We start from the raw sequence: 24,788 nt of genomic DNA, 5'->3' as shown, positions 1-24,788 counted from the left end.
CTTTTGGCACCAGGTGAAGACCTCTTTATTTGCTCAGGCCTTTTACAATGTCACTCTTAGAATCTTTTTGTCCATTAGCCCTCTTAATACCAGCACTGGTCTTTTTTGAAACAGATACAAGCTAACACACAGTTTGTTAAAGACTGTAAGCTGCTTTGGGAGTCTTTAAACTGTCGAGCAGTATATAACCGTCTTAAATTCTACAGAACTATGCAGATGTGTTGTTTTGTATACTGCCTTGAGTCTCTTGCCACTGTTATCCTCACAACAATCCTGTGAGGTAGGTTAGGTGAGGAGTGGAAAATTAGTCTGTGATCACCCTGCGAGTTTTGTGCCTGGGCCTCCCAGGTTGAAGTTGAACATTTAGCCCCTTCACCATACTGGGTCACCAGTCTTGCTCACAGAGCAGAGGCTAGGTATGGGCACCACTGACCACCACCTCAAAGAAGAGAGGCCCAAGCCCTTGGCTGCAACCCACCTAAACAGCACAAGCAAGCAGCACCCCATCTGATTGAGAAGACCACAGGCTCAGTGGCTGTGACCCTGCCAGGCAGCTTGTACCTTCTGACCAGGTGTACTTACACACTTGGGCCTTGACATACTCCACGTACTCAGCAGGGCTCAGGGCAGGGTGGCAGCGGATGGTCTGGGGGGTGGCGGTGGATGGCGGCCGCAGAAATGGGTGGTGGCAGATTCGGGTGGTATGGACGGTGAGCACGTAGGAACAGGACTGGGGCTCATCCACACGGGCGATGTAGTCACCCGAGCCTTCCTCACACAGGAACTGCAAAGTACAAGGGGGCAGGGGGGAGAGTTCGGTCTCCTTATCCCAACTCAGATTATTGGTCCATCCAGCCCAGTACTCTCTATTCCGACAGGCATCATCAGGCCATTGTCCTTCCCAGCCCTGCTACTCGAGAACCCTTTTAAAAATGGAGGTGCCCAGGATTTAGTCTGGGCCATCTTCTGCAATTGCATGTGAACTATGTATGTGACCACTGAGCTGGGGTCCCTTCATCAAGAAAGCTTTCCATGAGATTGGGGGTGGGTGTAAAGAGAAAGTGGCTTGGGCAAGTGAGACTAGTTTCCAGCTGGTGGGAGGATGCATGGAATTCAGATCACCTGGCTAGGATAAAAGCGGACTCCATCTTGGCTAAAGGTTCAGACCCAAGGCAGGGTCACATTACACTGTCCCTCTAATTCCCTTCTGCTTTTGCAATGTAAACCTTTCTTCCAAAGCCTCTTTCATTTGTACTTCTTGGAGGCTGAATGGCAAAGAAACCACCAATACAGCTGGCGGCATAATAAGACATACAGTTTTCTCCTCCACATGGACTGCAGGAAGGTCATCGCTTGGTGCCTGCCCACAAAACCACCTGTTAAACCCTCCCTTGGCATGATTGTACCTCCTGCTATAGATAATGGCATGCCCTCTTCCATCTTGCACAGTAGGAGACTGTTCTGGCTCCATGAACTCTACACTGTAGAGTCTACAGTCTTCCACCTCCAGATCAATATCTTTGTAGGCCAAGAGTCAGACTCTCAGCTGTTGACTCAGAAAACCTCCTCATGACATGGCAGAGGTCCTTTCCTTACCCTGACTTCAGCCTCCCTGGGCTTCCCATTCAGATTACACTTGGTTCCGTTGACATAGGTCTGGCTGTGGTAACGCTTCAGCTTGTGCTGCTTTGAAGCCTGAGGTAGAGGGAGAAGCAGAGAACTCAGAACACACTAAGTCTCCTCATTTGCCTCTAAAGAGCTGCGAACCCTCTTTTCACAGTAATTGAAGGCAATTCGCTCAGAGTTGGGCCTAAATGTAAGCAAATGCATAGACAAAGGTAATGGCAGCTTATCTCTACTATCGCACAGAGACAGTTGTCATTACCACACCCACCCACCCCCGAATTATCCAGGGATGATTGCAGCAAACAGTCAAAGCACCCGTGGGGTTGCTTTTATTTTTGAGAAGGAATGGACTCAGAGGGCCTTTTTGGTATGCAAGAGGGCTAAAAACAAATGCAGACCACAGTGGTTCTTGGCATAGTCAGCAAGTCAAGCACTAGGAATATGCAGTATGTTTTGAGCTCAAAATAGGCCATTTCAAGCTCAGAACAGAATGCCCTTCAAATGGAGGGCCCGTTTCAAGCTTGGAACTGAACCACCTCATTCTGAGCTGGAACATCTTGAGTGTTCCAGCCTGTGAGGGCAGCACGAGGGTGGGTGGGTGGCGGGATGTACCTTTAACCATCATTACCAGGTTACCACTCAGCCCCTGAAGCAGTGGTACCCCGCCTGGCATCTCATGCTGAGGCTACCTCACCTAGAGCACTCTTCTGGCCTTTGCGCATGTGCGGCAGCCATGTTCTGATGGAACGTTCCAAGGATTTGTTCTGACAGAACGTTCTGAGCTCGGAACGGAACACAAATCCCGTTCCGTGCACATCCCTAGCAATTGCTGAAGGCCACTTCACCCACTTCCTTGCAGAGCCTTCAGTAGGATTATGAGAGGAAGTCTCTAGCCTAAGAAACTCTCTATGCACGAGGCAGTAGTCAATCCAACCCAACACCAAGCTTCTGTGCCAACAGTCAAACAGAACAAAAGGAAAAATGAACAGGGAACACCTTTCTGCCCCATGGTATTCCAAATTAGTATGAATTAGGATTTTATTTTAAAGCTTCAGGTTTTTGCATTTTTAGCTGTATTTTTAAGTTGTGTCAATGTTTTAATGGTTTTTTTTAGATTGTGAATCGCCCAGGGATTTTTTTGTATGGGGTAGTATAGAAATGTAAGAAATAAATAAAATAAATTAGATGGTTTAATTGCACAGTGGCTTTAAGCCTGAAGTCCGATTATAACATTGCACTCTAATGAGTAACTGGCCCTATCTACCCCTAGCACAGTACCGCCAGTGATTGTTGCTGGTGTCTATCTTATGTTTCTCTTGTCCCCAAGTTCTTTGCATGGATACACCTGTTCTAGCCCTTACCCACTGCACAAGTCACTTGACGTCTGAACACTTACCTTTGCTGTTTCATTGTCCCAATCGAATGCAGACTGGTAATAGCCAAGGTACAGGATGCTGCCTTTAATTTCAGACTCTGGTAAGCAAATGCAGGGGGAGACGCAAATGTCAGGCATGTAAACTGGAAAACACATCTCAATAAGACAAAGAGAACAGGTAAATTAAAAAAAACACAACCCACAGATATCTAATGATAGAGCAGAGGCTGGAAAGAAATTGGCATGGGTGGTGCAGCCCTCTCAAGGTCAAAATTCAGCCTGCCAGTCTGGCTAAAGTTGCAAACTTCATGGATATAATTTTTTTTTTAAACTATATTTGGACCAGTTGTGGGAGGACAGAGCTTAATTTATGCACATTCTTGAAGCAAATAAATCAGTGATGAGTTTTTGTGGACATTTCTTTAATCTTCTGGGAGCAGAACAAGATCTTGAAAGGAGTTCCAAGAATGCTAAAATCCTGCATGTGGAAAGAACAAGTACATAAGGTGCCCCATTTCTGTATGCATCAAGTCCAAATATAGGTTACGGACTAACAAAGCCCATAACTGCATGGGGATGAGGGTGGGGATACAGCACCAAATGAAAGGTTCCTCTCCCATCATTTACACCGAAGCAAGAAGGGGAGAGAAGCAAGATGAAGAGCCTTTCGGAAAGGAATTTGGGAATCTGCAGTCTGCATTCCCATGTCAGTCTAAAGCGGCCAGCTAACTCTTCCTAGTTTGTGATTATGAATGCACAGTCTGCTTAAGGAACCAACCGGAAAGCTATGGATCTGGGCAGTGGGAGATGCCTGCAGTGCTGCCGGCTCTGCAGTGCGGGGACAGTGCTGTCCTACCGTCTACAACACCCAAGGCATGGAACTGTATTGACAGTGTGAACCCAAATCTAGGAACACTGGCGGCTGCTTCTCCACTGCAACGCAGGGAGTTAGGGAACTATCTGCAGTAAGAGAAGTGGTAGCAGCTGCTTAACCCTTCCCCTGCCCAGGGCTATCCCCTTGTCATCCTGCCATGCAATCACTTCCCCACACTTGACAAGCACCCCCAGAAGTCCCAGATGGAAGCCAAGAGGGTGTCAGGGGAAAGCCTCAGCCAGAGGAAGGCTTATGAATTCCCTCCTCGCTGCACTTGGCCACAGAGAAGCAGCAAGTGGGGCCTTTGGACCCATGTTGCCTTTTAAGGTAAACCTGGATCGATGGCAGCACTTCCTGAATCATCCCCACCTCCATCAGCCGGTGGGTGCAGAATGTGTGGAAAGAGAAGCGCATCTGCTCAACAGTGCCCTGCTTCAGAACTTTTAAAGCACGAGAAGCCTCATTTCAGGTGGAGTGTGGTCACCCTAGGTTGAGGGCAGAGGCATACAACTTCAGTCCTCCAGCAGTTGTTGGACTGCGACTCCCATTATTCCTAGCCATAGTGGCTAATAGGCAGGGAAGATGGGAGTTGCAGTCCAAAAGCAGCTGGAGGGCCGACACTGTGCACCAGGCAGGCAGTGGGGAAACCAACTAAGGGGGGGGGGAACAGTACCTTCTATGTGGTATTGCTGGATGTGCTTCCCATAGCAGAACTCATAGGTCCACCAGTCTTTCGTCTGAAAGGGAGAACATGAAGGTTGAAATGAAATCTTCCTAAGGTCCCCCCTGCACTCTAATTCTTCTACTGGTGGTGGTGGTGGTGGGGGTTAGAGTGCCACTCAAATTCTGTAACCAGAACATGTACACAAGCAGACTAGGCACTTAACAGCCAAACTATACTACATGGAATAAGTTGCTGGCCCCAAAGTGCTTCAGTTTTATATGGTAAATAGCTGCTGGATTGAAGGCTCCTGTAGACCGAAACAATGGTGGAGCGAGTGGATAGGGTTAAAGCTCCCTGCCACGGTCCCAACCTATAGGGCCCTGAGAAAAAGCTACTATTGATTAAAGAAAACTGAGGCATGAAAGAACCAGGGACACACAACAGCATTTGTCATTTGGCCCCAAGATATTCAGTTTAGCTACTTTCTGGCTGTAAGAATTTTCATATAAGTAAAAGAAAGTTTGACTAAAAATTAAAAACTCTACTGGGTTTTAAGTATGGCTGGAAGATTCAGTCAATATACTAAAGCTTTAGCTGATGAATTAGCTGGTCACTGAGGGTGAGAATCAAGAGCACATGCTTATTTTTTCTGAGCTCATTTGGTTCTGATTTTTTTTTTAAACAGGAAAGTAGCTAAACTACGTCAAAGATAAACCTCTGTCCCATAAGGATGAACAGCAGCTTCTTTCAATACCCTCAAAGGGAGATCACTAGTGAGGCTTTGGCAGGAGGCAAGTAAAAAAACTGGCTAGGAGCAAATGGTTAACTAACGGAAGCTTCTTACAGCCCTAATTTTTAGATGAAAAGGTAGGACGATCAAGGTGTAAGAAGTTGTGGTGTGGTAGGCAGGTTGTTGGCTTGGTCATGGGTAATCCCATTTTGGATCCCAACTACAGACATGTTAAGCAGCCTCTAGCAAGCCACTCTCTCAGCCTCAGTTTCCACACCTGTAAAACAGGAATACTAGTGATCTATTTTAGAAGGGTTTTGTGAAGATTAATGGAAGGAATACTGTAAACACACTTTGCGCAAAGTACTAAATAAAGAATGGGGACAAGCTTGTTGTCCTGGCCTTATTGTATGTGCTGTTTTATGAGCTCTGCAAGGAAAGCCACCTCAAGGCAGACCTGAGAAGAGAAATGTAATGAGAAACCCTCTGCTCACACACACACACACACACACACACACACACACACACACACACACCAACTGGCACCTTCTTGGTTGCATCTGCTTTCTAGGGGCTCTATTCCAACCCTAGTCCCAAGTCACCTTGATGAGGCAAGGAGCTGCTTCCATAGGCTTCAACAGCTCCGAGATCCCCAGCCCAGTGTAGCTCTGCCGATCCTCTTCTTTGTCTTGGTGGATCTTCACTGCAGCAGCTGGTAGCCGGCACTCATACTTCTGCTTGTATTTGGAAGACACAGTCACCACATCAGCTGCCTTGCTCTGGAAGGTGTAAGCAAAGGAGTTGGTGGGTGAGAAGACGGTCCTTCGTTACAGGCACTGGCATAGCCTGTTTGGAGCTGCAGAAGCCCACAATGACACAGTGTGGGGCGGGAGCATTGCTTGCCCCCACTCAAAACACACAGCTAATTTTCATGCTATCTTTTTTCTACAGTAACTGTTATTCTAAGGCTGGACAAAAGTGATTTTGTCACAGCCAACTAATGGGTTCACTGCAGAGATGGGAAACAAAGCTAGGTTTTCCAGGTCCACGTATAACTCTTGTTCACTGTCCCACACTGATTCTAGCTGTTAAGAGTCACCAGCCAAGTGGTTGACCATGAGCAGAGCTGTGTATACTCTACATTTAAAACCAATTCCCTACCAAACTAACCTGAATCCTTCCTACTGCACAGATTAGGCATTTAACATTATAGAGTTTATTCTGCATAACCCATTCTGCTTTTGCACATCACAGGAACCCATTCACATGTTATGTTCAATACTTGCACAATCTGTGTACAATGTACACAGGCGAAGTTATGCTGAATGCAGATATAACAGTACACTTCCATTCTGTACCATGCATTTGAGAGGCCTGCACCGAGGTTCGGCTTTAAAACAAGTGTAGGTACAGTCCTTCACACAAGAACATATATCTGTGTACACACATATGAACGCAGATACAACATAATGTCTGAATAAGGCTAGAGAGGAGCAAGGAACTATTCAGGGCACTTAACACCAGTATTCCCTGTAACAGGGATTTCCAGATGATGTTGACTACCACTACCATCATCCCCAAAGACCATTCAGCTGGAGATAATGCAAGCTGTAGTCAACACCTGGGAATCCTTGTTTTAGGGAACACCAACACTATGCCCATTGCCTTTTTGGCTTCTGCAGTTATGCTGGGGGGGGGGGAATGTGGGCATTGCCTATCAAGGGCTAGAAACTTGTTTCTCACACACACACACACACACACACACACACACACACAATGTGGACACATAGATCTTGAAGATTAGGAATCCTGACTTACTTCTTCCTGGAAACACTGGTATTGCTTGTGCATGTCTGAGAGAAACTAGTAGGATGAACTTTGCCTAGCACCTACATTGTTTTTTGGGCAAACTATTTTATTCTTCAAGGCCCTTTAGAAACAATGATTTTATTATTGCCAAGAACAAAGAATATTTAACACTTTTCAACAACAAAAAGTTCTCAAAGCAGTTTACACACACACACACACACACACACACACACACACACACAGAGAATAAGATTTTGCCCTGTCCCAGAAGGGCTCAATCTAAAACACACACAACAGAGACACCAGCAACTGCCACTGGAAAGACCCTGTGCTGGTCTAGAAAAGGGACAATTGCTCTCCTCCTGCTAAATGTAAGCAGGCCACCACTTTGAAAGGTGCCTCTTCACCCAGTTAGTTGGAGGATTAGTGCTGCTTTAATCTACTGCTGCTAATTTTGTGGTATTCCTGATGTTGATTCATTAAATGCCATCAAGTCCGCTGTTTGTCAAGGAAACAAACAGCTGTGCTTATGAGCTTCATAGAAAGGTGGATCTTCAAGGAGTCCAGGGGGCATGGAAGACCTCCGGGCTTCTCTGGTGCAGATATGATCTGAATAATATGTATTCACATAGCAAAGGGGTCATTCACCGCCATGCCCTTCACCAGCAGACACGCAACTGGCAGTCAGTACAAACACAAACATGCAGGGCCAGCAGCAAGGCAAGGTCACCCTGAGTTCCACTCCAACTGCTCAGCAACTACAGCCAAGTCCCCAAAAGAACATTTGAGGCAGGAAAACAGCAGGTCAGATTTGGAGAGCCGTTACAGCCTGGCTTAAAAAAACAGGCCTCTTCTCCTGAGAGAAGGGCAAGGAGTACTTTTCCCCCCAGCGCTCCCTTTTGAAAACTAATCAGTGGAGTGACAGATGGGCCCTGCCCCATTTCTGTACTTCTACAGGTGCCTGGGACAGAAAGCTGTTGTCAGCCTAAAGGACAGCAGCAGAGAACAGGGCTACGTGGCCCTGATAGGGTAAGTAGATCGATCCTTTATTACAGTCATCGACCAGATAAACAGTTTGCGGCAGACAATAAGAGCCAACTTCAAAGTAAGCATCTCTTTACATATTTTGCAAACCATAAAGCAAAATTTAGCCACATTTAGAGAAACAGAATCATCATAATCAGACAAAAGGCACTGCAAATAAAACATATCCGTATGGAGTGTTCTCTCTAATTTTTTTCCATCTGTGTGCAGAATGAGTTTTGTTCTGGGCGGCAGTATCAAGGCAGTGTGTGTGCGTGTGTGTATTCAGAGTGGGAGGGACTTTCCTGATCCCAAGAGTCATTGCTCTCCTGAATTTCGATATCATTGAATGGTTTAAATAGCTTGCAGGTCTCAAGGGGACAAATTGGTTGAATAGAAATACGCCTTTTGGATAAATATGCCTGGCTAGATCTAATTGCCCTTCAACATCCAATACTCTCTGTTTAAGTGTGCTTTCAGCCTGATCAGGGCCCATCTTAGCAAGTCCTTCCTGTGAAAAACCATAAGAGTATAATTTCCGCTCTAAAGACCTTCTCTCAGGGATGACAGATTTTTATTTTTATTTTTTTAAAGATGTATCTCACATTTCTTGCAGTCTGTTACAAGAGCTTAAAAATCCAACACAGAAGTCAAGCAACAACAAGGAGTGCTAGAGCTCAGCCATGGGGTGCATAAAATAATGTTCAGTATCGTTCAGGAAAGAGAGCTGGTCTCGTGGTAGCAAGCATGACTTGTACCCTTAGCTAAGCAGGTTTGCCCTGGTTGCATATGAAAGGAAGACAAGGTGTGAGCACTGTTAAGCGATTCTCCTTAGGGGGTGGAGCTGTTCTGGGAAGAGCATCTAGGTTCCAAGTTCCCTCCCTGGCATCTCCAAGATAGGGCTGAGAGCGATTCCTGCCTACAACCTTGGAGAAGCCACTGCCAGTCTGTGAAGACAATACTGAGCTAGACAGACCAATGGTCTGACTCTGTATATGGCAGCTTCCTATGTTCCTATGTGTGTACTCTGAGCTCTCCAGCAACAAGAATTCTTCACCAAGATAACCTAAGCCCTGTAACAAAGCAGAATATTTTGTATACATTGTGCCAGACGAGTAGCCCTCCAGCAGACATTTTAGCCCTCCATCAGATACTGGATTAACTTCCATCATCCCGACTACTGGCCACTGTGGTTGGGGTTGTCTGGTGTCCAAAAATAGCTGGAGGGCCCAAGTTGTACAGCTCTGCATTATGCAAATGAGTACCCCCCTTATTCTGCAGTCACTGGTCAAACGAACATTGTGCTCACAGACATACATTCCGCCCATGCAATATCCCAAAACCCTCAGGGACACGGACGGGGGGATTGCCAAAAGTGGCCCCTACCCCCTTGCACAAAGTGTTAGTTTGGATGTAGGCCACATTGAGAAGAGCAGCTGATCAGCAGCATGGAATGGCTGGAGCTGGAAGTTAGGCTGAAAGGATACTTGCAAGAAAACAAACAGCTTGCTATGAGATTATCTTCAGCCTGGGGTAAGAGTGGAGGGAGGAATGTGTGGCTTGTGGCATGTACCCTCCAAGCCCAATTCCCCCACTGCACCTTAAAAGGACTAAGGGCAGAGAAGAAGTGGCCTCTGAAGACATGCTTCCTCTGAACCCGTTTCCCCCCCTTACCTGCAGTGGTGTCTATCGGCCCCCCCAGCTGTTTTTTTTTTTAAATTTCCCACAAGAAGAGCTAGAACATTTTCTCTTTCAAGAATAAATCACTGGCTGACATGAGGAAAGTTACTCAAAGTAGTTCCACCAAAACAAAAAGGACAAGTTAGGCACTGCTAACCGGTCCTTCTCAGGAAGCTGAATTGTATTACATTGCCTTCCCACCTTTCTTCTGTCGTGAAGCTCACACAGAACTCCAAGGTCATTGCTCATCCAGGGAATGAGCAGACCAAGACTTGCATAGGTGCAGCAAGGTGGCTTCATTATGTGTCTTCAGATCATGCCTAAGGAGTCTGTGCTCATTACTACCTTCTGTGGCTTTTCTGCACTTCGCCAGAATTACAATACAGCTCTGGTAATAGCAAATGAGTCATCTGAGCCCTTGCAAACTAACCTTTCCTTTCTGCCAGGTAACCATAACCATGCAGTGAGGCCATGCCTACTGCTCTTCTTCAACAAGGAACTCAGGCTTCTTTTGCTTCCCAGGATAAATAAGCACCATAAAGGAACTTATCTGCTCCATCTTTACCTCTCAGATAGTTCTCCTGTGGCACCAGTTTATGCCTATAGAAGTGCTGGAAGAATGTCCCCTCAAGATTAAATATGCTTAAGCCCATTCAGATCAACATAACACTGGGCTAGGGTTGCCATATTCTGCCTTTCCAAATCCAGGTGCCTAATTTGCATATTATGGAAATTGGCTTGGAAATAATTTTTGAGCAGAATAGTGACTGCACGTTTTGCCCCATAACTCCGCTTCTACAAGGGCTAGAGCTTAGCTTTTTTTTGGTGTGCTTTTTTTTAAAAAATGAAAGCTGAAATCTGGGCAAATCTGGGTAGGCTCAGCAATCTGGGTGAGATGCTTACAATCCGAGTGAAACCCATCATTCCGGGGGGCATGGCAAGTTGGCAACTCTATGCTGGACCCAATTGTGGCTTGCCAATTTAGGTTTAGCTCACTAACCAGCTATTATTTCTAGTCACCACCAATCCCCTCTCTGTCCTCCCATCCTTTTCTGGTATTAGGCAGAGGTCTTAGAAGAGAAGGGGATCTTATGTCATTTGCACTAGAATACAGGATGGTAGGGAACAGTGGGAGTTCAGAAAGGATTCCTGCTATTACTTACCTTCTCTGAAATAGCTGTGGAAATGAGACCTCCAGTGAGGAGCTCTGTGCGGTGCTGGGTGTCCTGATCACCAGAGGGCTGGAGGCACTCACTACCGGCAAGCAGGCAAGTGGATTTGTAGATGCCTGCCCAAAACCTTTATACCAATATTCGACTTTACTCTGGAAACCTGGCACTCTTAAGCTTTTATTTGATTACCTTTCATTGGCTGCAGAATGCCTGCACAACACAAACGAGTCTGGGATGTGTAATACTCAGCTGTTGCGCGCACGCTCTCTCTCTCTCTCTCGAGAGAGAGAGAGAGAGAGAGAGAGAGACTGAGAATGTGCCCTAGAATGGTTCCTAGAAATTGCAAGGGAAGACTGCCCAAAAGCCTTCACCAGCTTTTCTGTCCTTACTGATCTTTTCCGATCACCACCAGAAGCTCTAGAACAACAACAAAAGACTCTGTATTGCTGCTAGCATGTGCTTGAAAGCCATTATTGCAACATGGTGTATTGCGTCCTGTTGCTAGAGATTATGACTGTGCAAGTCAAGTGAAGTCTGAAGGTGTGTGGGTGAGATCTGTGCCAGCTGAATTTGCATGGAAAATCAGAGGGAGAAATGAATACTAGCATAGCAAGTGGCTTTACAGCCCATAATGGCACAAAGTCAGCCTTATGTAAGTGAGTCCACAAAAAGATTCCTAGCTCATGGATAAGTGTAGTAGCCTATAAAGGTGGAAGAGGGAACAAGCCAGATTTATAAGGCTCCCAGATGGTCAGGTAAGGAATTCTTACTCACCATAGGCAACCGGGTGAGTGGCTATTTAGCCTGAATTAAGAATCCCTGATCAGCCAACCTAGAAATTCCAGGATTCACCATTTGGAGCTTAAACAGCTTAAAGCAGAGAGGAGTGGCCTCACGGGACACGTTTCCTCTAGGCCAGGGATCCTCAATGTTGGGCCCTCAGATTGGACTTCAACTCCCATAATCCCCAACCAAAGGCCACTGGGGCTGGGGATTATGGGAGTTGAAGTCCAAGAACATCTGGAGGTCCAATGTTGAGGATCCCTGCTCTAGGCCCACTGTTTGGTGGTGCTACCAGCACCAGTCCCATACATTGTTCTCTTAGGAGAGAACACATGTGATATCCCAACATGGTAAGAGAAAAACCACACACACACACCAGTTCCAATTATCCCAGGAGAACCATATCAATGCCTGCCATTCCCAACAGGGAACAGCTACTTCTGGTTGGGAGCCTCCTTCCAGATATCTTACAAAGGAGCAGAGATATCAGAAAATATACAAATATAGGCACACAAGAGCCAAAATTCCACTCAGCAAAGGGCTATACCCACATGAAAAGTGATTCATATATAATATGGAACATCAGTATCAAGAATCCAAATATTGCAGGATCCCAATTCAAGAGTATCACTAAAGTTTCTAGAACACATGAATCTGAAAATCAGTGACAATATTGCAGATCAATTTTTTTTTAAATCTTACAACAGATAAAACAGGAGGAAAGTGGCTGTGTGCCTTTTCAACAGGAGTATGCCTAAAGGGTTTCCCCCCTCCTGTATATCTGATAGATTGTTTCAATGATCAGTATGCACAGAATGGTGGTTTTTTAAAAAATCTATACAGTAGTCACCATATATCCTATTATGGTTTCTGTTATGGTCCAAACAAGCACTTTGTCTACAGTATTGCAAAAACATAGGAAGCTGCCATATACTGAGTCAGACCATTGGTCCATCTAGCTCAGTATTGCCTACACACTGACTGGCAGCAGCTTCTCCAAGATTGCAGAAAAGAGCCTTTCCCAGCCCTATTTAGAGATGCTAGGGATTGGTGGCGGCTTCTCCAAGGTTCCAGGCAGGAGTTCTTTGGAGAGGAGAGCTGGTCTTGTGGCAGCAAGCATGACTTGTCCCCTTGGCTGGGCGGGGTCCACCCTGGTTGTGTGTGAGTGGGAGACTGGAGGTGTGGGCACTGTGGGTTTTTCCCCTTGGGGGATGAGGCCGCTCTGGGAGGAGTGGAGAGTTTCGGGTTCCCTCCCTGGCAGCATCTCCAAGAAATAGGTCTGAGAGAGATTCCTGCCTGCAACTTTGGAGAAGCCGCTGCCAGTCTGTGAAGACAATACTGAGCTAGATAGACTGGTGGTCTGATTCAGTATATGGCAGCTTCCTGTGTTCCTAACCTAGGACCTTCAGCATGCAAAGCAGCATACAGCCCCACCCCCCAAAGGCTGCATACGTGGATCTCCCATATAGGCACTGACCATATCAGGACCTGCTTATCTTCAGCACAGAAGCTGTATCATGTGCCCTTAAGCAATACTCTGGGACCACAACAACCTAATGGCAGAATATTTTCAAAACATGCAACACCTCCAAGAATGATAAGCTTCCAGTATCTCTGAAAATTACTCAGAGCTACTCGAGATACACTTTCTGAAATGGCCTCTTATAAGAATTAACGAGGCAAATTGGCTTCCTATTGGAAATGAGACACCTTTGGAAGAGTGTGGAGATCTTCAGAGGGAATTTGGACTTATTTCAATGACCATCAGATCCATGGAAGTCAAACCTTCTGAAAATATTTGTCTGTACTGCTGTCCAAGGTTCAACACATACTACTAGAAGGATGTGAATCACTCCCCTAAGGTTTGATTTTGCATCACTCTGGTAAGCAGCTGAATACTGTAACCAGACAGGCAGGGCTAATCATCTGGGTCCTCCCATCCAATTGTCACTTAGTAGGAAGGAACCTGCTGATCACGTATAGACATGCCCCCATCTACGTGGTTCTCTTATTCACACTTATGGCAATGGCATGTAATCCCGACTCAGGGAAGCAACCTGCTGCTAGTTGTATTGGGCCCAACTCTAAACTTATGCTCATCAACAAGTCTAAGCTTGCCCTCACCGAAGCAGAGCACAACACTGCAACTACAGAACAAGTGCAAAGGGCCATCAGAACATAGGCCATGGGGTGTCTACTCACTTGTTTATTTACTGGTCGATTGTTAAATTTATATACATTTGAACAATGTTCATTAAACATGTCATTAAAACAATCCCAAGAGAGTTACAATCCCAAGGCGGTACTTAGAATAGGATTTCCCCACATTCATGCACTAGTTCAGACAGTGTTAACAATGGCCCTCCTTCGTGCTCATCCACAGAATGAGGCTGCAAAATAAAGCAATGGTTCTCTCATTTATATCTACTTTTCAGCAACGATTGTGTGCATAGCATGACAGGGTTGGAGATACAGGTGAAACTCGAAAAATTAGAATATCGTGCAAAAGTTCACTAATTTCAGTAATGCAAATTAAAAGGTGAAACTGATATATGAGATAGACGCATTACATGCAAAGCGAGATAAGTCAAGCCTTAATTTGTTATAATTGTGATGAGCATGGCGTACAGCTCATGAGAACCCCAAATCCACAATCCCAGAAAATTAGAATATTACATGAAACCAATAAAACAAGGATTGTAAATAGAACAATATCGGACCTCTGAAAAGTATAAGCATGCATATGTATTCAGTACTTGGTTTGGGCCCCTTTTGCAGCAATTACTGCCTCAATGCGGCGTGGCATGGATGCTATCAGCCTGTGGCACTGCTGAGGTGTTATGGAAGACCAGGATGCTTCAATAGCGGCCTTCAGCTCTTCTGCATTGTTTGGTCTCATGTCTCTCATCCTTCTCTTGGCAATGCCCCATAGATTCTCTATGGGGTTCAGGTCAGGCGAGTTTGCTGGCCAATCAAGCACAGTAACCCCATGGTCATTGAACCAGGTTTTGGTACTTTTGGCAGTGTGGGCAGGTGCCAAGTCCTGCTGGAAAATGAAGTCAGCATCCCCATACAGCTCGTCTGCGGAAGGAAGCATGAAGTGCTCCAAAATCTCCTGATAGACGGCTGCGTTGACCCTGGACTTAATGAAGCACAGTGGACCAACACCAGCAGATGACATGGCTCCCCAAATCAACACAGACTCTGGAAACTTCACACTGGACTTCAAGCATCTTGCATTGTGTGCCTCTCCATTCTTCCTCCAGACTCCGGGTCCTTGGTTTCCAAATGAGATGCAAAAGTTGCTCTCATCAGAAAAGAGGACTTTGGACCACTGAGCAACAGACCAGTTCTTTTTTTCTTGAGCCCAGGTAAGACGCTTCTGACGTTGTTTGTTGTTCAGGAGAGGCTTGACAAGAGGAATACGACATTTGAAGCCCATGTCCAGGATCCGTCTGTGTGTGGTGGCTCTTGATGCACTAACTCCAGCCTCAGTCCACTCCTTGTGAAAGTCCCCAACACTTTTGAATGGCCTTTTCCTGAGAATCCTCTCCAGGCTGCGGTCATCCCTGCTGCTTGTGCACCTTTTTCTTCCACACTTTTCTCTTCCACATAACTTTCTATTAATGTGCTTTGATACAGCACTTTGGGAACATCCAACTTCTTTTGCAATTACCTTTTGAGGCTTTCCCTCCTTATGGAGGGTGTCAATGATGGTTTTCTGCACAACTGTCAAGTCAGCAGTCTTTCCCATGATTGTGATTCCTAATGAACCAGACTGAGAGACCATTTAAAGGCTCAGGAACCCTTTGCAGGTGTTATGGATTGATTAGCTGATTGGAGTGGGACACCTGGAGCCTAGACTGTTGAACCTTTTCACAATATTCTAATTTTCTGGGATTGTGGATTTGGGGTTTTCGTGAGCTGTACGCCATGATCGTCACAATTATAACAAATTAAGGCTTGACTTATCTCGCTTTGCATGTAATGCATCTATCTCATATAACAGTTTCACCTTTTAATTTGCATTACTGAAATTAATGAACTTTTGCACGATATTCTAATTTTTCGAGTTTCACCTGTATGATGTGGCTCTAATGACATTTTAAAGCAGCATTTCTGCACCTTCAGAAGAGTCATTTCTTTTCTCTGCAATCGGATCCTTTGCCATCTCACCACCCCTGTCCTTTATGCCTTTATTCCCTCCTCCAGAACACATCGCTCCTAGAAAGTGTCCCAAGCCTCATTAATGTAGGTAGGCGGGTTCAGAATGATTTGGCATAACATCCAGGCGGTATTGCCTGAAGTGCTGATGATGGCGAAAACTAAGTAGGAAAGTTCAGGCTGGTGAGGCTTTGTTTTGAGAAGGAGTGGTAGAGGAAATCATAGCAGTCAAAAAGTATAGTGCTTAAGTTAAAACAGCAGCCATAAACAAGAACGGAACCCCTGCGAATAAAAGGGGCCACCTGTATTAAGTTCCTGCTGGGATTCCCCTGCTATATACCACTGTGAATTCAAAGCAGCCATCCAGTCACCTTGAGAAGAGGCCAGACCTTCCATGGCCTTGATGCCTCCCCTCCAAAAAGTATAGGAAGATTGGAAGCTGTCTATCCAGTTCAGTATTCACTGACTGGCAGTTTTTGCTGGCACCTCTCCAAGGTTACAGGCAGGAGTCTCTCTTAACCCTGCCAGGGAGATGATCCTGGGACTGGCTACATGCAAGCAGGCAGATGCTTTTCCACTGAGCTATGACCCATATCCTAAAGGGAATATCTTACAGCACTCACATGTGCAAGACATACTCTCCTCCCCAGGAGAAGCAGGAAATAAAGAAGGGAAAGCCGGCAAAGCAGCAATTTGGCATCTTGAAGTCAGCAAATGACAAAGGAGAGCAGCCAAAGCATTGAAGTCACCTTTAATAAGGCTTCCGTTGCCCCCTGGGTCACCTACAGCACAGATGGTGCAAGCCTCAGGTAGAATGATGCAACTCTTACCAGAGGAGTAAACATATACCAAGGCATCCAGTGCCACTATACCTGCAAAGAGCAAGGATGAAGGCTGTGGGAAGCAGAGCAGCTGCCATGAGGCTCAGTGGAGGCCTGGAAATGTCTGGGATGCCCACTGCTCCTGTCTGACTACAGTCAGACACCGTCAAGAGTCCCATGCAACTAGGCACGCCTTGCTGTAACTAAGAATGCAGGGCAGATGAGGGCTTCTGTAGGTGTTAGGGTGTACACACACAAAATCCACCATCCCTGAACCTCAATCATAAGCTTAACGTTCCATCCCACACACCCCACACCATTTTTTCTTTAATAACTACTGTGCTTTAATCTCCCCTGCATGTTTTTGGTTCTGAGCTACCCCTAGGTTATCTAAAATAAAAGCAACTTTTCCGCTTTTTGATTAACATTAACTAAACATACATGAAAAGTAAGTGTTCAGCTATAAATTACAATGATTTAGGATTTTGTTGCTGCATAATAATTAGCCAATGGGATTTTACTGGAATTGGCTTAAACTGCTGTATCACAACCATTATTTGCTAGTGTTCATGATTCAACAACTATATATGACCATTATTTGCTAATATTTGTCCAATATTTCCCTAAATTGATCCAAGTTTTTTACATGATCAAATAGTCACCCCTAATACATTCTTCCCACTGCCCTGTAAGGCACAGGCTACAATCTGGCCCAGAGCAGTTCATGCATATGGCTATATTCTGAACTTGCCTCTCATTAGAAATACAGGTAATTCTGCTCTAACAAAGCCCAAGTTGTATGACCTGAATTAACCTATTTGAGTGACCCAAGTGTTTTGCATTGATTTTCCATTTCTTTTAGCCAAGCCCCACACAATGCAGAATTCTCAGGGCTTCACCAAAAGATCACTTAGAGCTCTGTTCAGTCCACATCTAGATCCTGAGATTTCACTAGCCAATGGTTCACCTGCTCCTTAAAAGGCAGGGGTGGGGGAGTTGATATTTTAAAAATCCTGACTGACATTCAGACTAAATTACTTACAGGTAGCCACACTTAAATGAATGGGAACAGTTAACTATGGCTAACTGGTCCCATTAATTTCAATGAATGGCTCAGTCATTTAGTCTGGACATCAGCCCCTGAATTCTTCAACAGATACGGAATTCCTCACTTATATGGTGCAATCTTGGATGCTCAGAAGGCACACTGCTACAAGTACGTTTTCACATAGTTTCTTGCATACAGGACTAACTAAGTTGTATCCTATCCCCTCACATACATAATCCTATTTCGATACTTCGACAGGATTGATTGTGCCATTGAATTAGTGCTGACTCCTGGCGACCACAGAGCCCTGTGGTTTTCTTGTTAGAATACAGGAGTGGTTTACCATTGCCTTCTCCCATGGAGTATGAGATGATGCCTTTTAGCACTTTCCTATACCACTGCTGCACAGTACAGGAGTTTCTCATATTGTGGGAAACACACCAGTGGCGATTCGAACCAACAGCCTCCTGCTCTCTAGGCAGGTTGTTTCCCCGCTGCGCCATTAGGTGGCTTGACAGCATTACATACTAATCCTGTATGTAATCGACAGGATTACATACTAGGAAATGATAGTGTGAGCATTCCTTTTGGTGACTTGTGGATCGAATCCTGCAACTGCCACCATAGAAAGCAGAAGCATCCCAGAATGAAGTGGGAGCATACCACAATGATGAGGAAAATCCTCTTCCCATGCTGCAGCATGCTTAGAGTAATGGGAAGGGAAAGGAATTACATCCATTTCCACACTAGCATGTAAAAGCTCTTTCCAGTGAGAAAAAGAACGCAACAGGATCAGCTCCCAAGCTCTTCCATTTCAGGGGCATGATATTGAGTAGCTCTTCTACCACCTCTGTACATTTGTCCAAAAGAAAAATGACATCACATTCCAGTTCCAGGGCGCTTTCCAGATTACATGCTCCAACAACAGTAAAATGCTTCAGCTTGGCAGGATTGTATAGGAAACAATCCTCAGAATCTCAAACTCCTACAGCAGGAACATACAGCTATTTTTCTGCAACCAACTTGCAACATTGTAGCACTAGATCGCAAAGATAAAATAAATAATAATAATAATATTACATTTATACCCCACTCTTCCGCCAAGGAGCCCAGAGAGGTGTACTACATACTTAAGTTTCTCCTCACAACCCTGTGAAGTAGGTTAGGCTGAGAGAGAAGTGACTGGCCCAGAGTCACCAAGCAAATATCATGGCTGAATGGGGATTTTGAACTCGAGTCTCACAGGTCCTAGTCCAGCATTCTAACCACTACACCACGCTGGCTCTTTCCAAAATCCAAAAGAAGCCATCAGAAATGTGAATTTCACCTTGCTGTCAGCACAAGGACTGTAGTGTCACAACATAGGAAGTACAGAAGCATAGTTCACAGATCCATAGAGACACTGTTGTAGGGTTTAATCTGGAAAGCACCCTGGAGGGAGTTCCACACACAGGCCACAAATCTTACACCACAAAAAGCCTATTCATTTTTAAGGTGCCATTAGACACCTTGATATTTGGAAAACACAATTACCCTGGGATCATCTGAGGTTTCTTCCCAGATGTCCTCACTTATCTTGCATAAAAGTTTTTGGAGAGGAGAGCTGGTCTTGTGGTAGCAAGCATGACTTGTCCCCATAGCTAAGCAGCATCTGCCCTGGTTGCATTTGAATGGGAGACTAGAAGTGTGAGCACTGTAAGATATTCCCCTCAGGGGATGTAGCCGCTCTGGGAAGAGCAGAAGGTTTCAAGTTCCCTCCCTGGCTTCTCCAAGATAGGGCTGAGAGAGATTCCTGCCTGCAACCTTGGAGAAGTCGCTGCCAGTCTGTGAAGACAATACTGAGCTAGATAGCCCAATGGTCTGACTCAGTATATGGCAGTTTCCTATGTTCCTATGCAAACCTCAAACAAGTGGGCCTCTTGTACTGCATGGTCTTTTGGCCCCAACTGTTCACAATTTTTCCTCTACACTCATATGCGTATATACACGAGAGGGCTACAAAAATAGAATAAGCTCCAGTCCATGAAAGACCCATGACCATGGCTCTAGTCGATTACACAACAGAAGAGTCCTATGCATGTTTACTGAGAAGTTAAGTCTCAGTGCTCAAAGAAGCTTATTCCCAGGTCAGAGTGCACAGGCTAGCAGCCTAGTTCTGAAAGTCTTCAGGGCTACATTTGCTACAACGAGGGCTAGCCCCTTAGGACTTTGACACTTCTCCTTCCCCACGCATCACCTTAACTCAGCCCCCCGCCAGCCATACCTGCCCGGCCATCACGGGCTCCGCACCGATCTCGATCCCGTATTTCAGCTCGCTGAGCTCGTGCAGGTTCAGGGTGCCCACAGCCTCACCACGCCCCAGCAGCACCACCGCGAAGAGCAGCAAAGGGCCCTGGAAACCTAAGACCTGGCGCGGCGACGCCATCTTCCCAGCACGGCTTCTTCTGACTTCTGTTCTTGCCCTTACTGGCATAGACTACTTCCGCCCTTCCTTTGCGCTCCACTCCTCCGAGGCTATGGCCCGAGTCAGTGTCAATCATTGCAAGAAGGCTTTCCCATTGGACAATGCGTAGGAAGTCACCGGTGGAGCGAGAGGTTCCGTAGAAAAACCTGGTAACAGGGGATTGGAGCGCTCCGTCAGCCAATCCAGACAGCGAGCGCTTGCAAAGGATGAGGTTTAAAAAAACTGTTGAGAAGCGAGTGGCCGAAATACGGCTTTCCAAACAGCCAATCAGGATGACGAGCGCCTGCACCGTATAGAATTGATCAATATACACAGGACTAAAATTATGACAGTAATATGCATAGGGCCGGTGCAAAAGCCCATGACACGTCTATGTATATTTGTCCGAGAGTAAATCTGACTGAATTCAGTAAGATTGATTTCCAGCGAAACATAGATAGGCTCAGGTCGCAGCTTAGCCACGAAGAAGCCTCATTCAATTACTTTCTATGGTACTTAGTCATAACTATCTTTTGCACTGACTTCTGTAAGATCTTATACCACACTAGATTCTTTACGTCTGGATTGGTGATCCCAGATAATACAGTTCAATAGTAGATTCTAACAAATTTCACTGAATCTTATACAATGTTAGCATGTAATGCAGCTTTTAAAAAACAAATTACTTCGCATGGGTTTTGCCTTTTTCACAACTGCCAGGCACTGGGTTGACATTTTTATTTTGAGCTATTCACCAGGCCACGAATTATTTCCTGGTTAGTCATGAACAACCCAGACCCCATCTGTGGGTATGTAGCTGAAATATTTTGCCCCAATTTGTATCACTTTACACTTACTTACTGAATCTCATTTGCCATTTTGTTGCCTATTCACCCAATTTGGAGTGAACTTTTTGGAGCTCTTCACAATCAGTTTTCATTTTCTTCATGCTGAATAGCATGGTATCATCTGCAAACTTGCCAACTCACTGCTTAACCTAAACTCCAGTTCATTTATGAAAGAAGTTAAAAAGCAATTGGTTCAAACAAAGATTCTGGAATCTGGGAGGACCTCATTTCTTACTTTCCTCCGCTGTAAACATTCTCCATTGATTCCTGCTCTCTGCTTCCTGTTATTTAACCAGTTCCTGAACCATAAGGGGACCCATCTTCTTATCTCAGGGGTTGACAACCTTTTTGTAGTGGTGTGCCACCAGTAAATTTTATCAGAAGTTCTTTTTTTAATTGTCAGTGCAATCCTATGCATGCCAACTCAAAAGTAAGCCCCCCTGAGATCAATGGAGCTTACTCCCAACCAAGCAAATGTGTTTAGGATGACAGCCCAAGTCATTTTTACTAAATAACCCCTGCTAACTGTAAGAAGGCACCTTAAAGTAAGGAGGCACCTTAAAGGTGTAGCTATCATATACTGAGCAGGGAGAGAGCAACTGTTCCAGTTCTACCCACCATAGCATCCTTTCTAGTACTTGTTGCTGGTGTCTCCCTTGGGTTTATTTTTAGGCTTTGAACACATTCAGGATGGGGGGAACCATCTTCTCATTCCTATTGAGATAGTAGGGGGCTTGAATGTATGTGTGCGCCATGTGGTTTTCTTTGGTAGAATACAGGAGGGGTTTACCATTGCCTTCTCTCACGTAGTATGAGATTATGCCTTTCAGCATCTTCCTATATCTATGCTGCCTGATATAGTACCAGCAGTCCAGGTTACCTTAGAGAGTGCCTTCTTCGGCATGATCCCCACCGCACATTAAGGTCATCAGAGGAGGTTCATCTCCAGTTACCACCAGTATGTCTGGCGGCAACTCAGAAGTGGGCCTTCTCTGTAGCTGCTCCTGGGCTGTGGAATGAACTCCCTGCGAAAATCCATAATCTGAATTCATTATTGGCCTTCAAGAGATCCCTCAAAACCTATCTATTTGGCCTGGCCTTCCAGGGTTTTTAATGTTGTAAATGTTTTTAACTTGCTGTAACCTGGTTTTCCAGGGTTTTAAAACTGTTTTGAGTGTTTTAACGTTAATTGTTTTAAGGTGTTTTATAGCCTTTGTTTTTAATTGTTAATTGATTTTAATTGTTTTGTTTTAATGTAAACCACCCTGAGCCATTTTTGGAAGGGCGGTACAGAAATTGAATAAATAAATACACCAACACACACACACACACACCATATGTAATCACATTATTTCAGTCCTTTTTCAAATAAGGGGCTTTTATGCTTTGAATAGAACTCATATATGACCTTTGGTCCAAATCTGTTTCTAAGATGACAGTATTAAGCTGACAATTTGCAGATTTGCTTTGCAGGCTCTTTGTAGAGAATGGAGAAATTCGCTTGGCTATGGGTGTTAGATGAATTTAGATGGGTATATGTCATTTATGCAAATCAGATACCAGTAATAAGGATGTACAAAAAATTTGACTGAATCGATTTGAATTCAAATCCAATTAGAATGGATTAAATTCAAATCTGCACAGAATGGGATTCGTTCAAATTGATTCTTATTTGGTCAAATTCAAATTGAATTCAAACAAATTTGATTCTAGTCCAGGCTAATTCAAATCAATTTGAACCAATCCTATACTGTGCAAGCAGATTTGAGTTGAATCTATTCTAATTGGATTCAGGTTCGATTCTCGATTCAGTCAAATTTTTTGCACATCCCTAATCAGTAAACAGCTTGTTTCCTAAGGAGAAAAGCTACAAGAACATGGAAGGGGCTTTTTCTGCTGAGCACTGGCCATTAGGTAATCGTCAACCGACTGATGAAATAATTAGATCCAAGTATATAACTATGTAAGTCAGAAATTCATAATTCTTGCACACAAGGCAATATTGATTAATACCTAATCATTCTAAAATTACATCTTTCTAATCAAAATAGGTGGTATCTTGTAATTAGACACTGCCTATCAGTACTCCAAGCCATCACTTTGGGAGGGAAGGACATTCCCCTAAAACAAGGGATTACAGATCACGGATTACAATTTTAGATTTTTTTCTTCCACTCTAATCCTCCCACCCACCCACCCTTTTAAACCAATGTTTGCCTTTTCATAGCTTTGGCCTTCAAGCTGGGTATACCTCTGTTGATTTTTCTCTTAATTTTCTCTAGCCAGACCCTTGGCTATAGTTTTTTTAATTAATATTTTAATTCTTTTCATTGAATCTCCTATTTTAAGTTTTCTCTTTTGTATTGCTGAGACTGATTTACAGACTGATTCAGCAGGACTGGTGAGATGCCTACTGAATTCCTTTATATGTTTAAACCTCTTAAGATTTTCCTTTAACCTATTTCTAATGTAATTCAAATAAAATTTTAATTTGGTTTCTGGTGTGTGTGTATTTCACTTTCTGGGCAGTGGGCAAGCAGCTGGTCATAAACCCATAGCTAAAATCTGGCTACTAGGGAAAATTAAGAATAAAAAATTACAACACTATGTAAACTGCTTTGAGAACTTGTTGAAATAATACATACACAATAAATATTTTAATAATAATAATCACCACTAGGGAGCACTGTTCCCTCTAAGGCATGAGCAGGTGCACGCTCAAAGTTTTCTGATGTCCACTCAGTTAATTTTAGATCCCACTCAGGTTGAATTAGGAAGGCCGTGCTCTGAATGCACATGCGCACACAGTGCCTTGATACTGCCACCCAGAACAAAACTCATTCCACACAGAAATGAAAAAATGAGAGGGGCCACTGCTAGGGAGCAACATTTATTTTAACCACTAGGGAGCCTCATATCAGCAACACTCAACAATCCAGGAACTTTCCTGGACAGTCTGTATGTTTCCTAGACAGTCTCTCACTCCACAAGTAGGATGCAAATATCCCCTCCCACCACAAACACATGTTTGATTATTAGGAATGTTATGGTATAGGCTTGTATATTCCAGTAGAGTGTATAGATTCCACCCCCACAATTAATATCCACGAGTGTGGTGCAGAGGCTGGAATACTAGCTTCACTGTGAAAGACCCATGTTCAAATCTTGCCGCTGAGGGAGCACCTCGGCGGCAAAGCCTGGCCACCGAGGGAGAACAGGCGGGGGGGGGAGAATGAAATGGGGCTGAGGGGAGAGAAAGAAATGAAGATGGGGGAGGAGAGACAGGGAGAACTACAGGCGCAGATGCTCTGCTCCAGCTCTGCTAGTTTTTTTAAATTTTCAATCCCCTTCCCTAGCATGGAATTTGCCTTTTTCACAGCTGCCGTGCACTGAGTTGACACTTTCAATGAGCTGTCCACCACAACCCCAAAATTTTCGTTCTGACCAGTGACACCTCACGCCCCATCAGTGTATATGTGCAGTTGGGGTTTTTTGCCCCAATATGCTTCACTTTACACTTGCTTACACTGAACCACATTTGCCATTTCCAAAGCCCACCTTTTTCACAGTTGCCATGCGCTGAGTCGACACTTTTAACAAGCTGTCCACCACAACCCCAAGATCTCTCTCTTGGTCAGTCACTGAAAGCTCAGACCCTGTCAGTGTATATGTGAAGTTGAGTTTTTTTGCCCCAATTTGCATCACTTTACACTTGCTTACATTGAACC

At 44.7% G+C, this 24,788-nt stretch overlaps 1 protein-coding gene across 3 annotated transcripts in view; it reads right to left on the bottom strand.

The window, feature by feature from the left end:
• Positions 1–20,285, bottom strand: part of OS9 (OS9 endoplasmic reticulum lectin) — a 43,935-nt gene extending 23,650 nt beyond the window's left edge. Inside the window, exons 1-6 of one of the 3 annotated variants that reach the window (XM_053301539.1) lie at positions 20,033–20,285; positions 5,872–6,048; positions 4,549–4,612; positions 3,023–3,099; positions 1,597–1,695; positions 583–784 (exon numbers count right to left, since the gene is read on the bottom strand). In XM_053301539.1, the coding sequence (XP_053157514.1) occupies positions 583–784; positions 1,597–1,695; positions 3,023–3,099; positions 4,549–4,612; positions 5,872–6,048; positions 20,033–20,242 (829 nt within the window). In that variant the 5' untranslated portion in view covers positions 20,243–20,285. The remainder of the gene's footprint in view (positions 1–582; positions 785–1,596; positions 1,696–3,022; positions 3,100–4,548; positions 4,613–5,871; positions 6,049–20,032) is intronic. The other 2 variants (XM_053301538.1, XM_053301537.1) reach the window with 2 other exon arrangements.
• Positions 20,286–24,788: the final 4,503 nt, after the last annotated feature.

This window comes from Hemicordylus capensis, chromosome 2 (assembly GCF_027244095.1).
Source record: "Hemicordylus capensis ecotype Gifberg chromosome 2, rHemCap1.1.pri, whole genome shotgun sequence".
Classification (NCBI taxonomy): Eukaryota; Metazoa; Chordata; class Lepidosauria; order Squamata; family Cordylidae; genus Hemicordylus; species Hemicordylus capensis.
The sequence above is the reverse complement of the archived record's forward strand: the minus strand, read 5'-3'. Positions and strand labels throughout refer to the sequence as shown.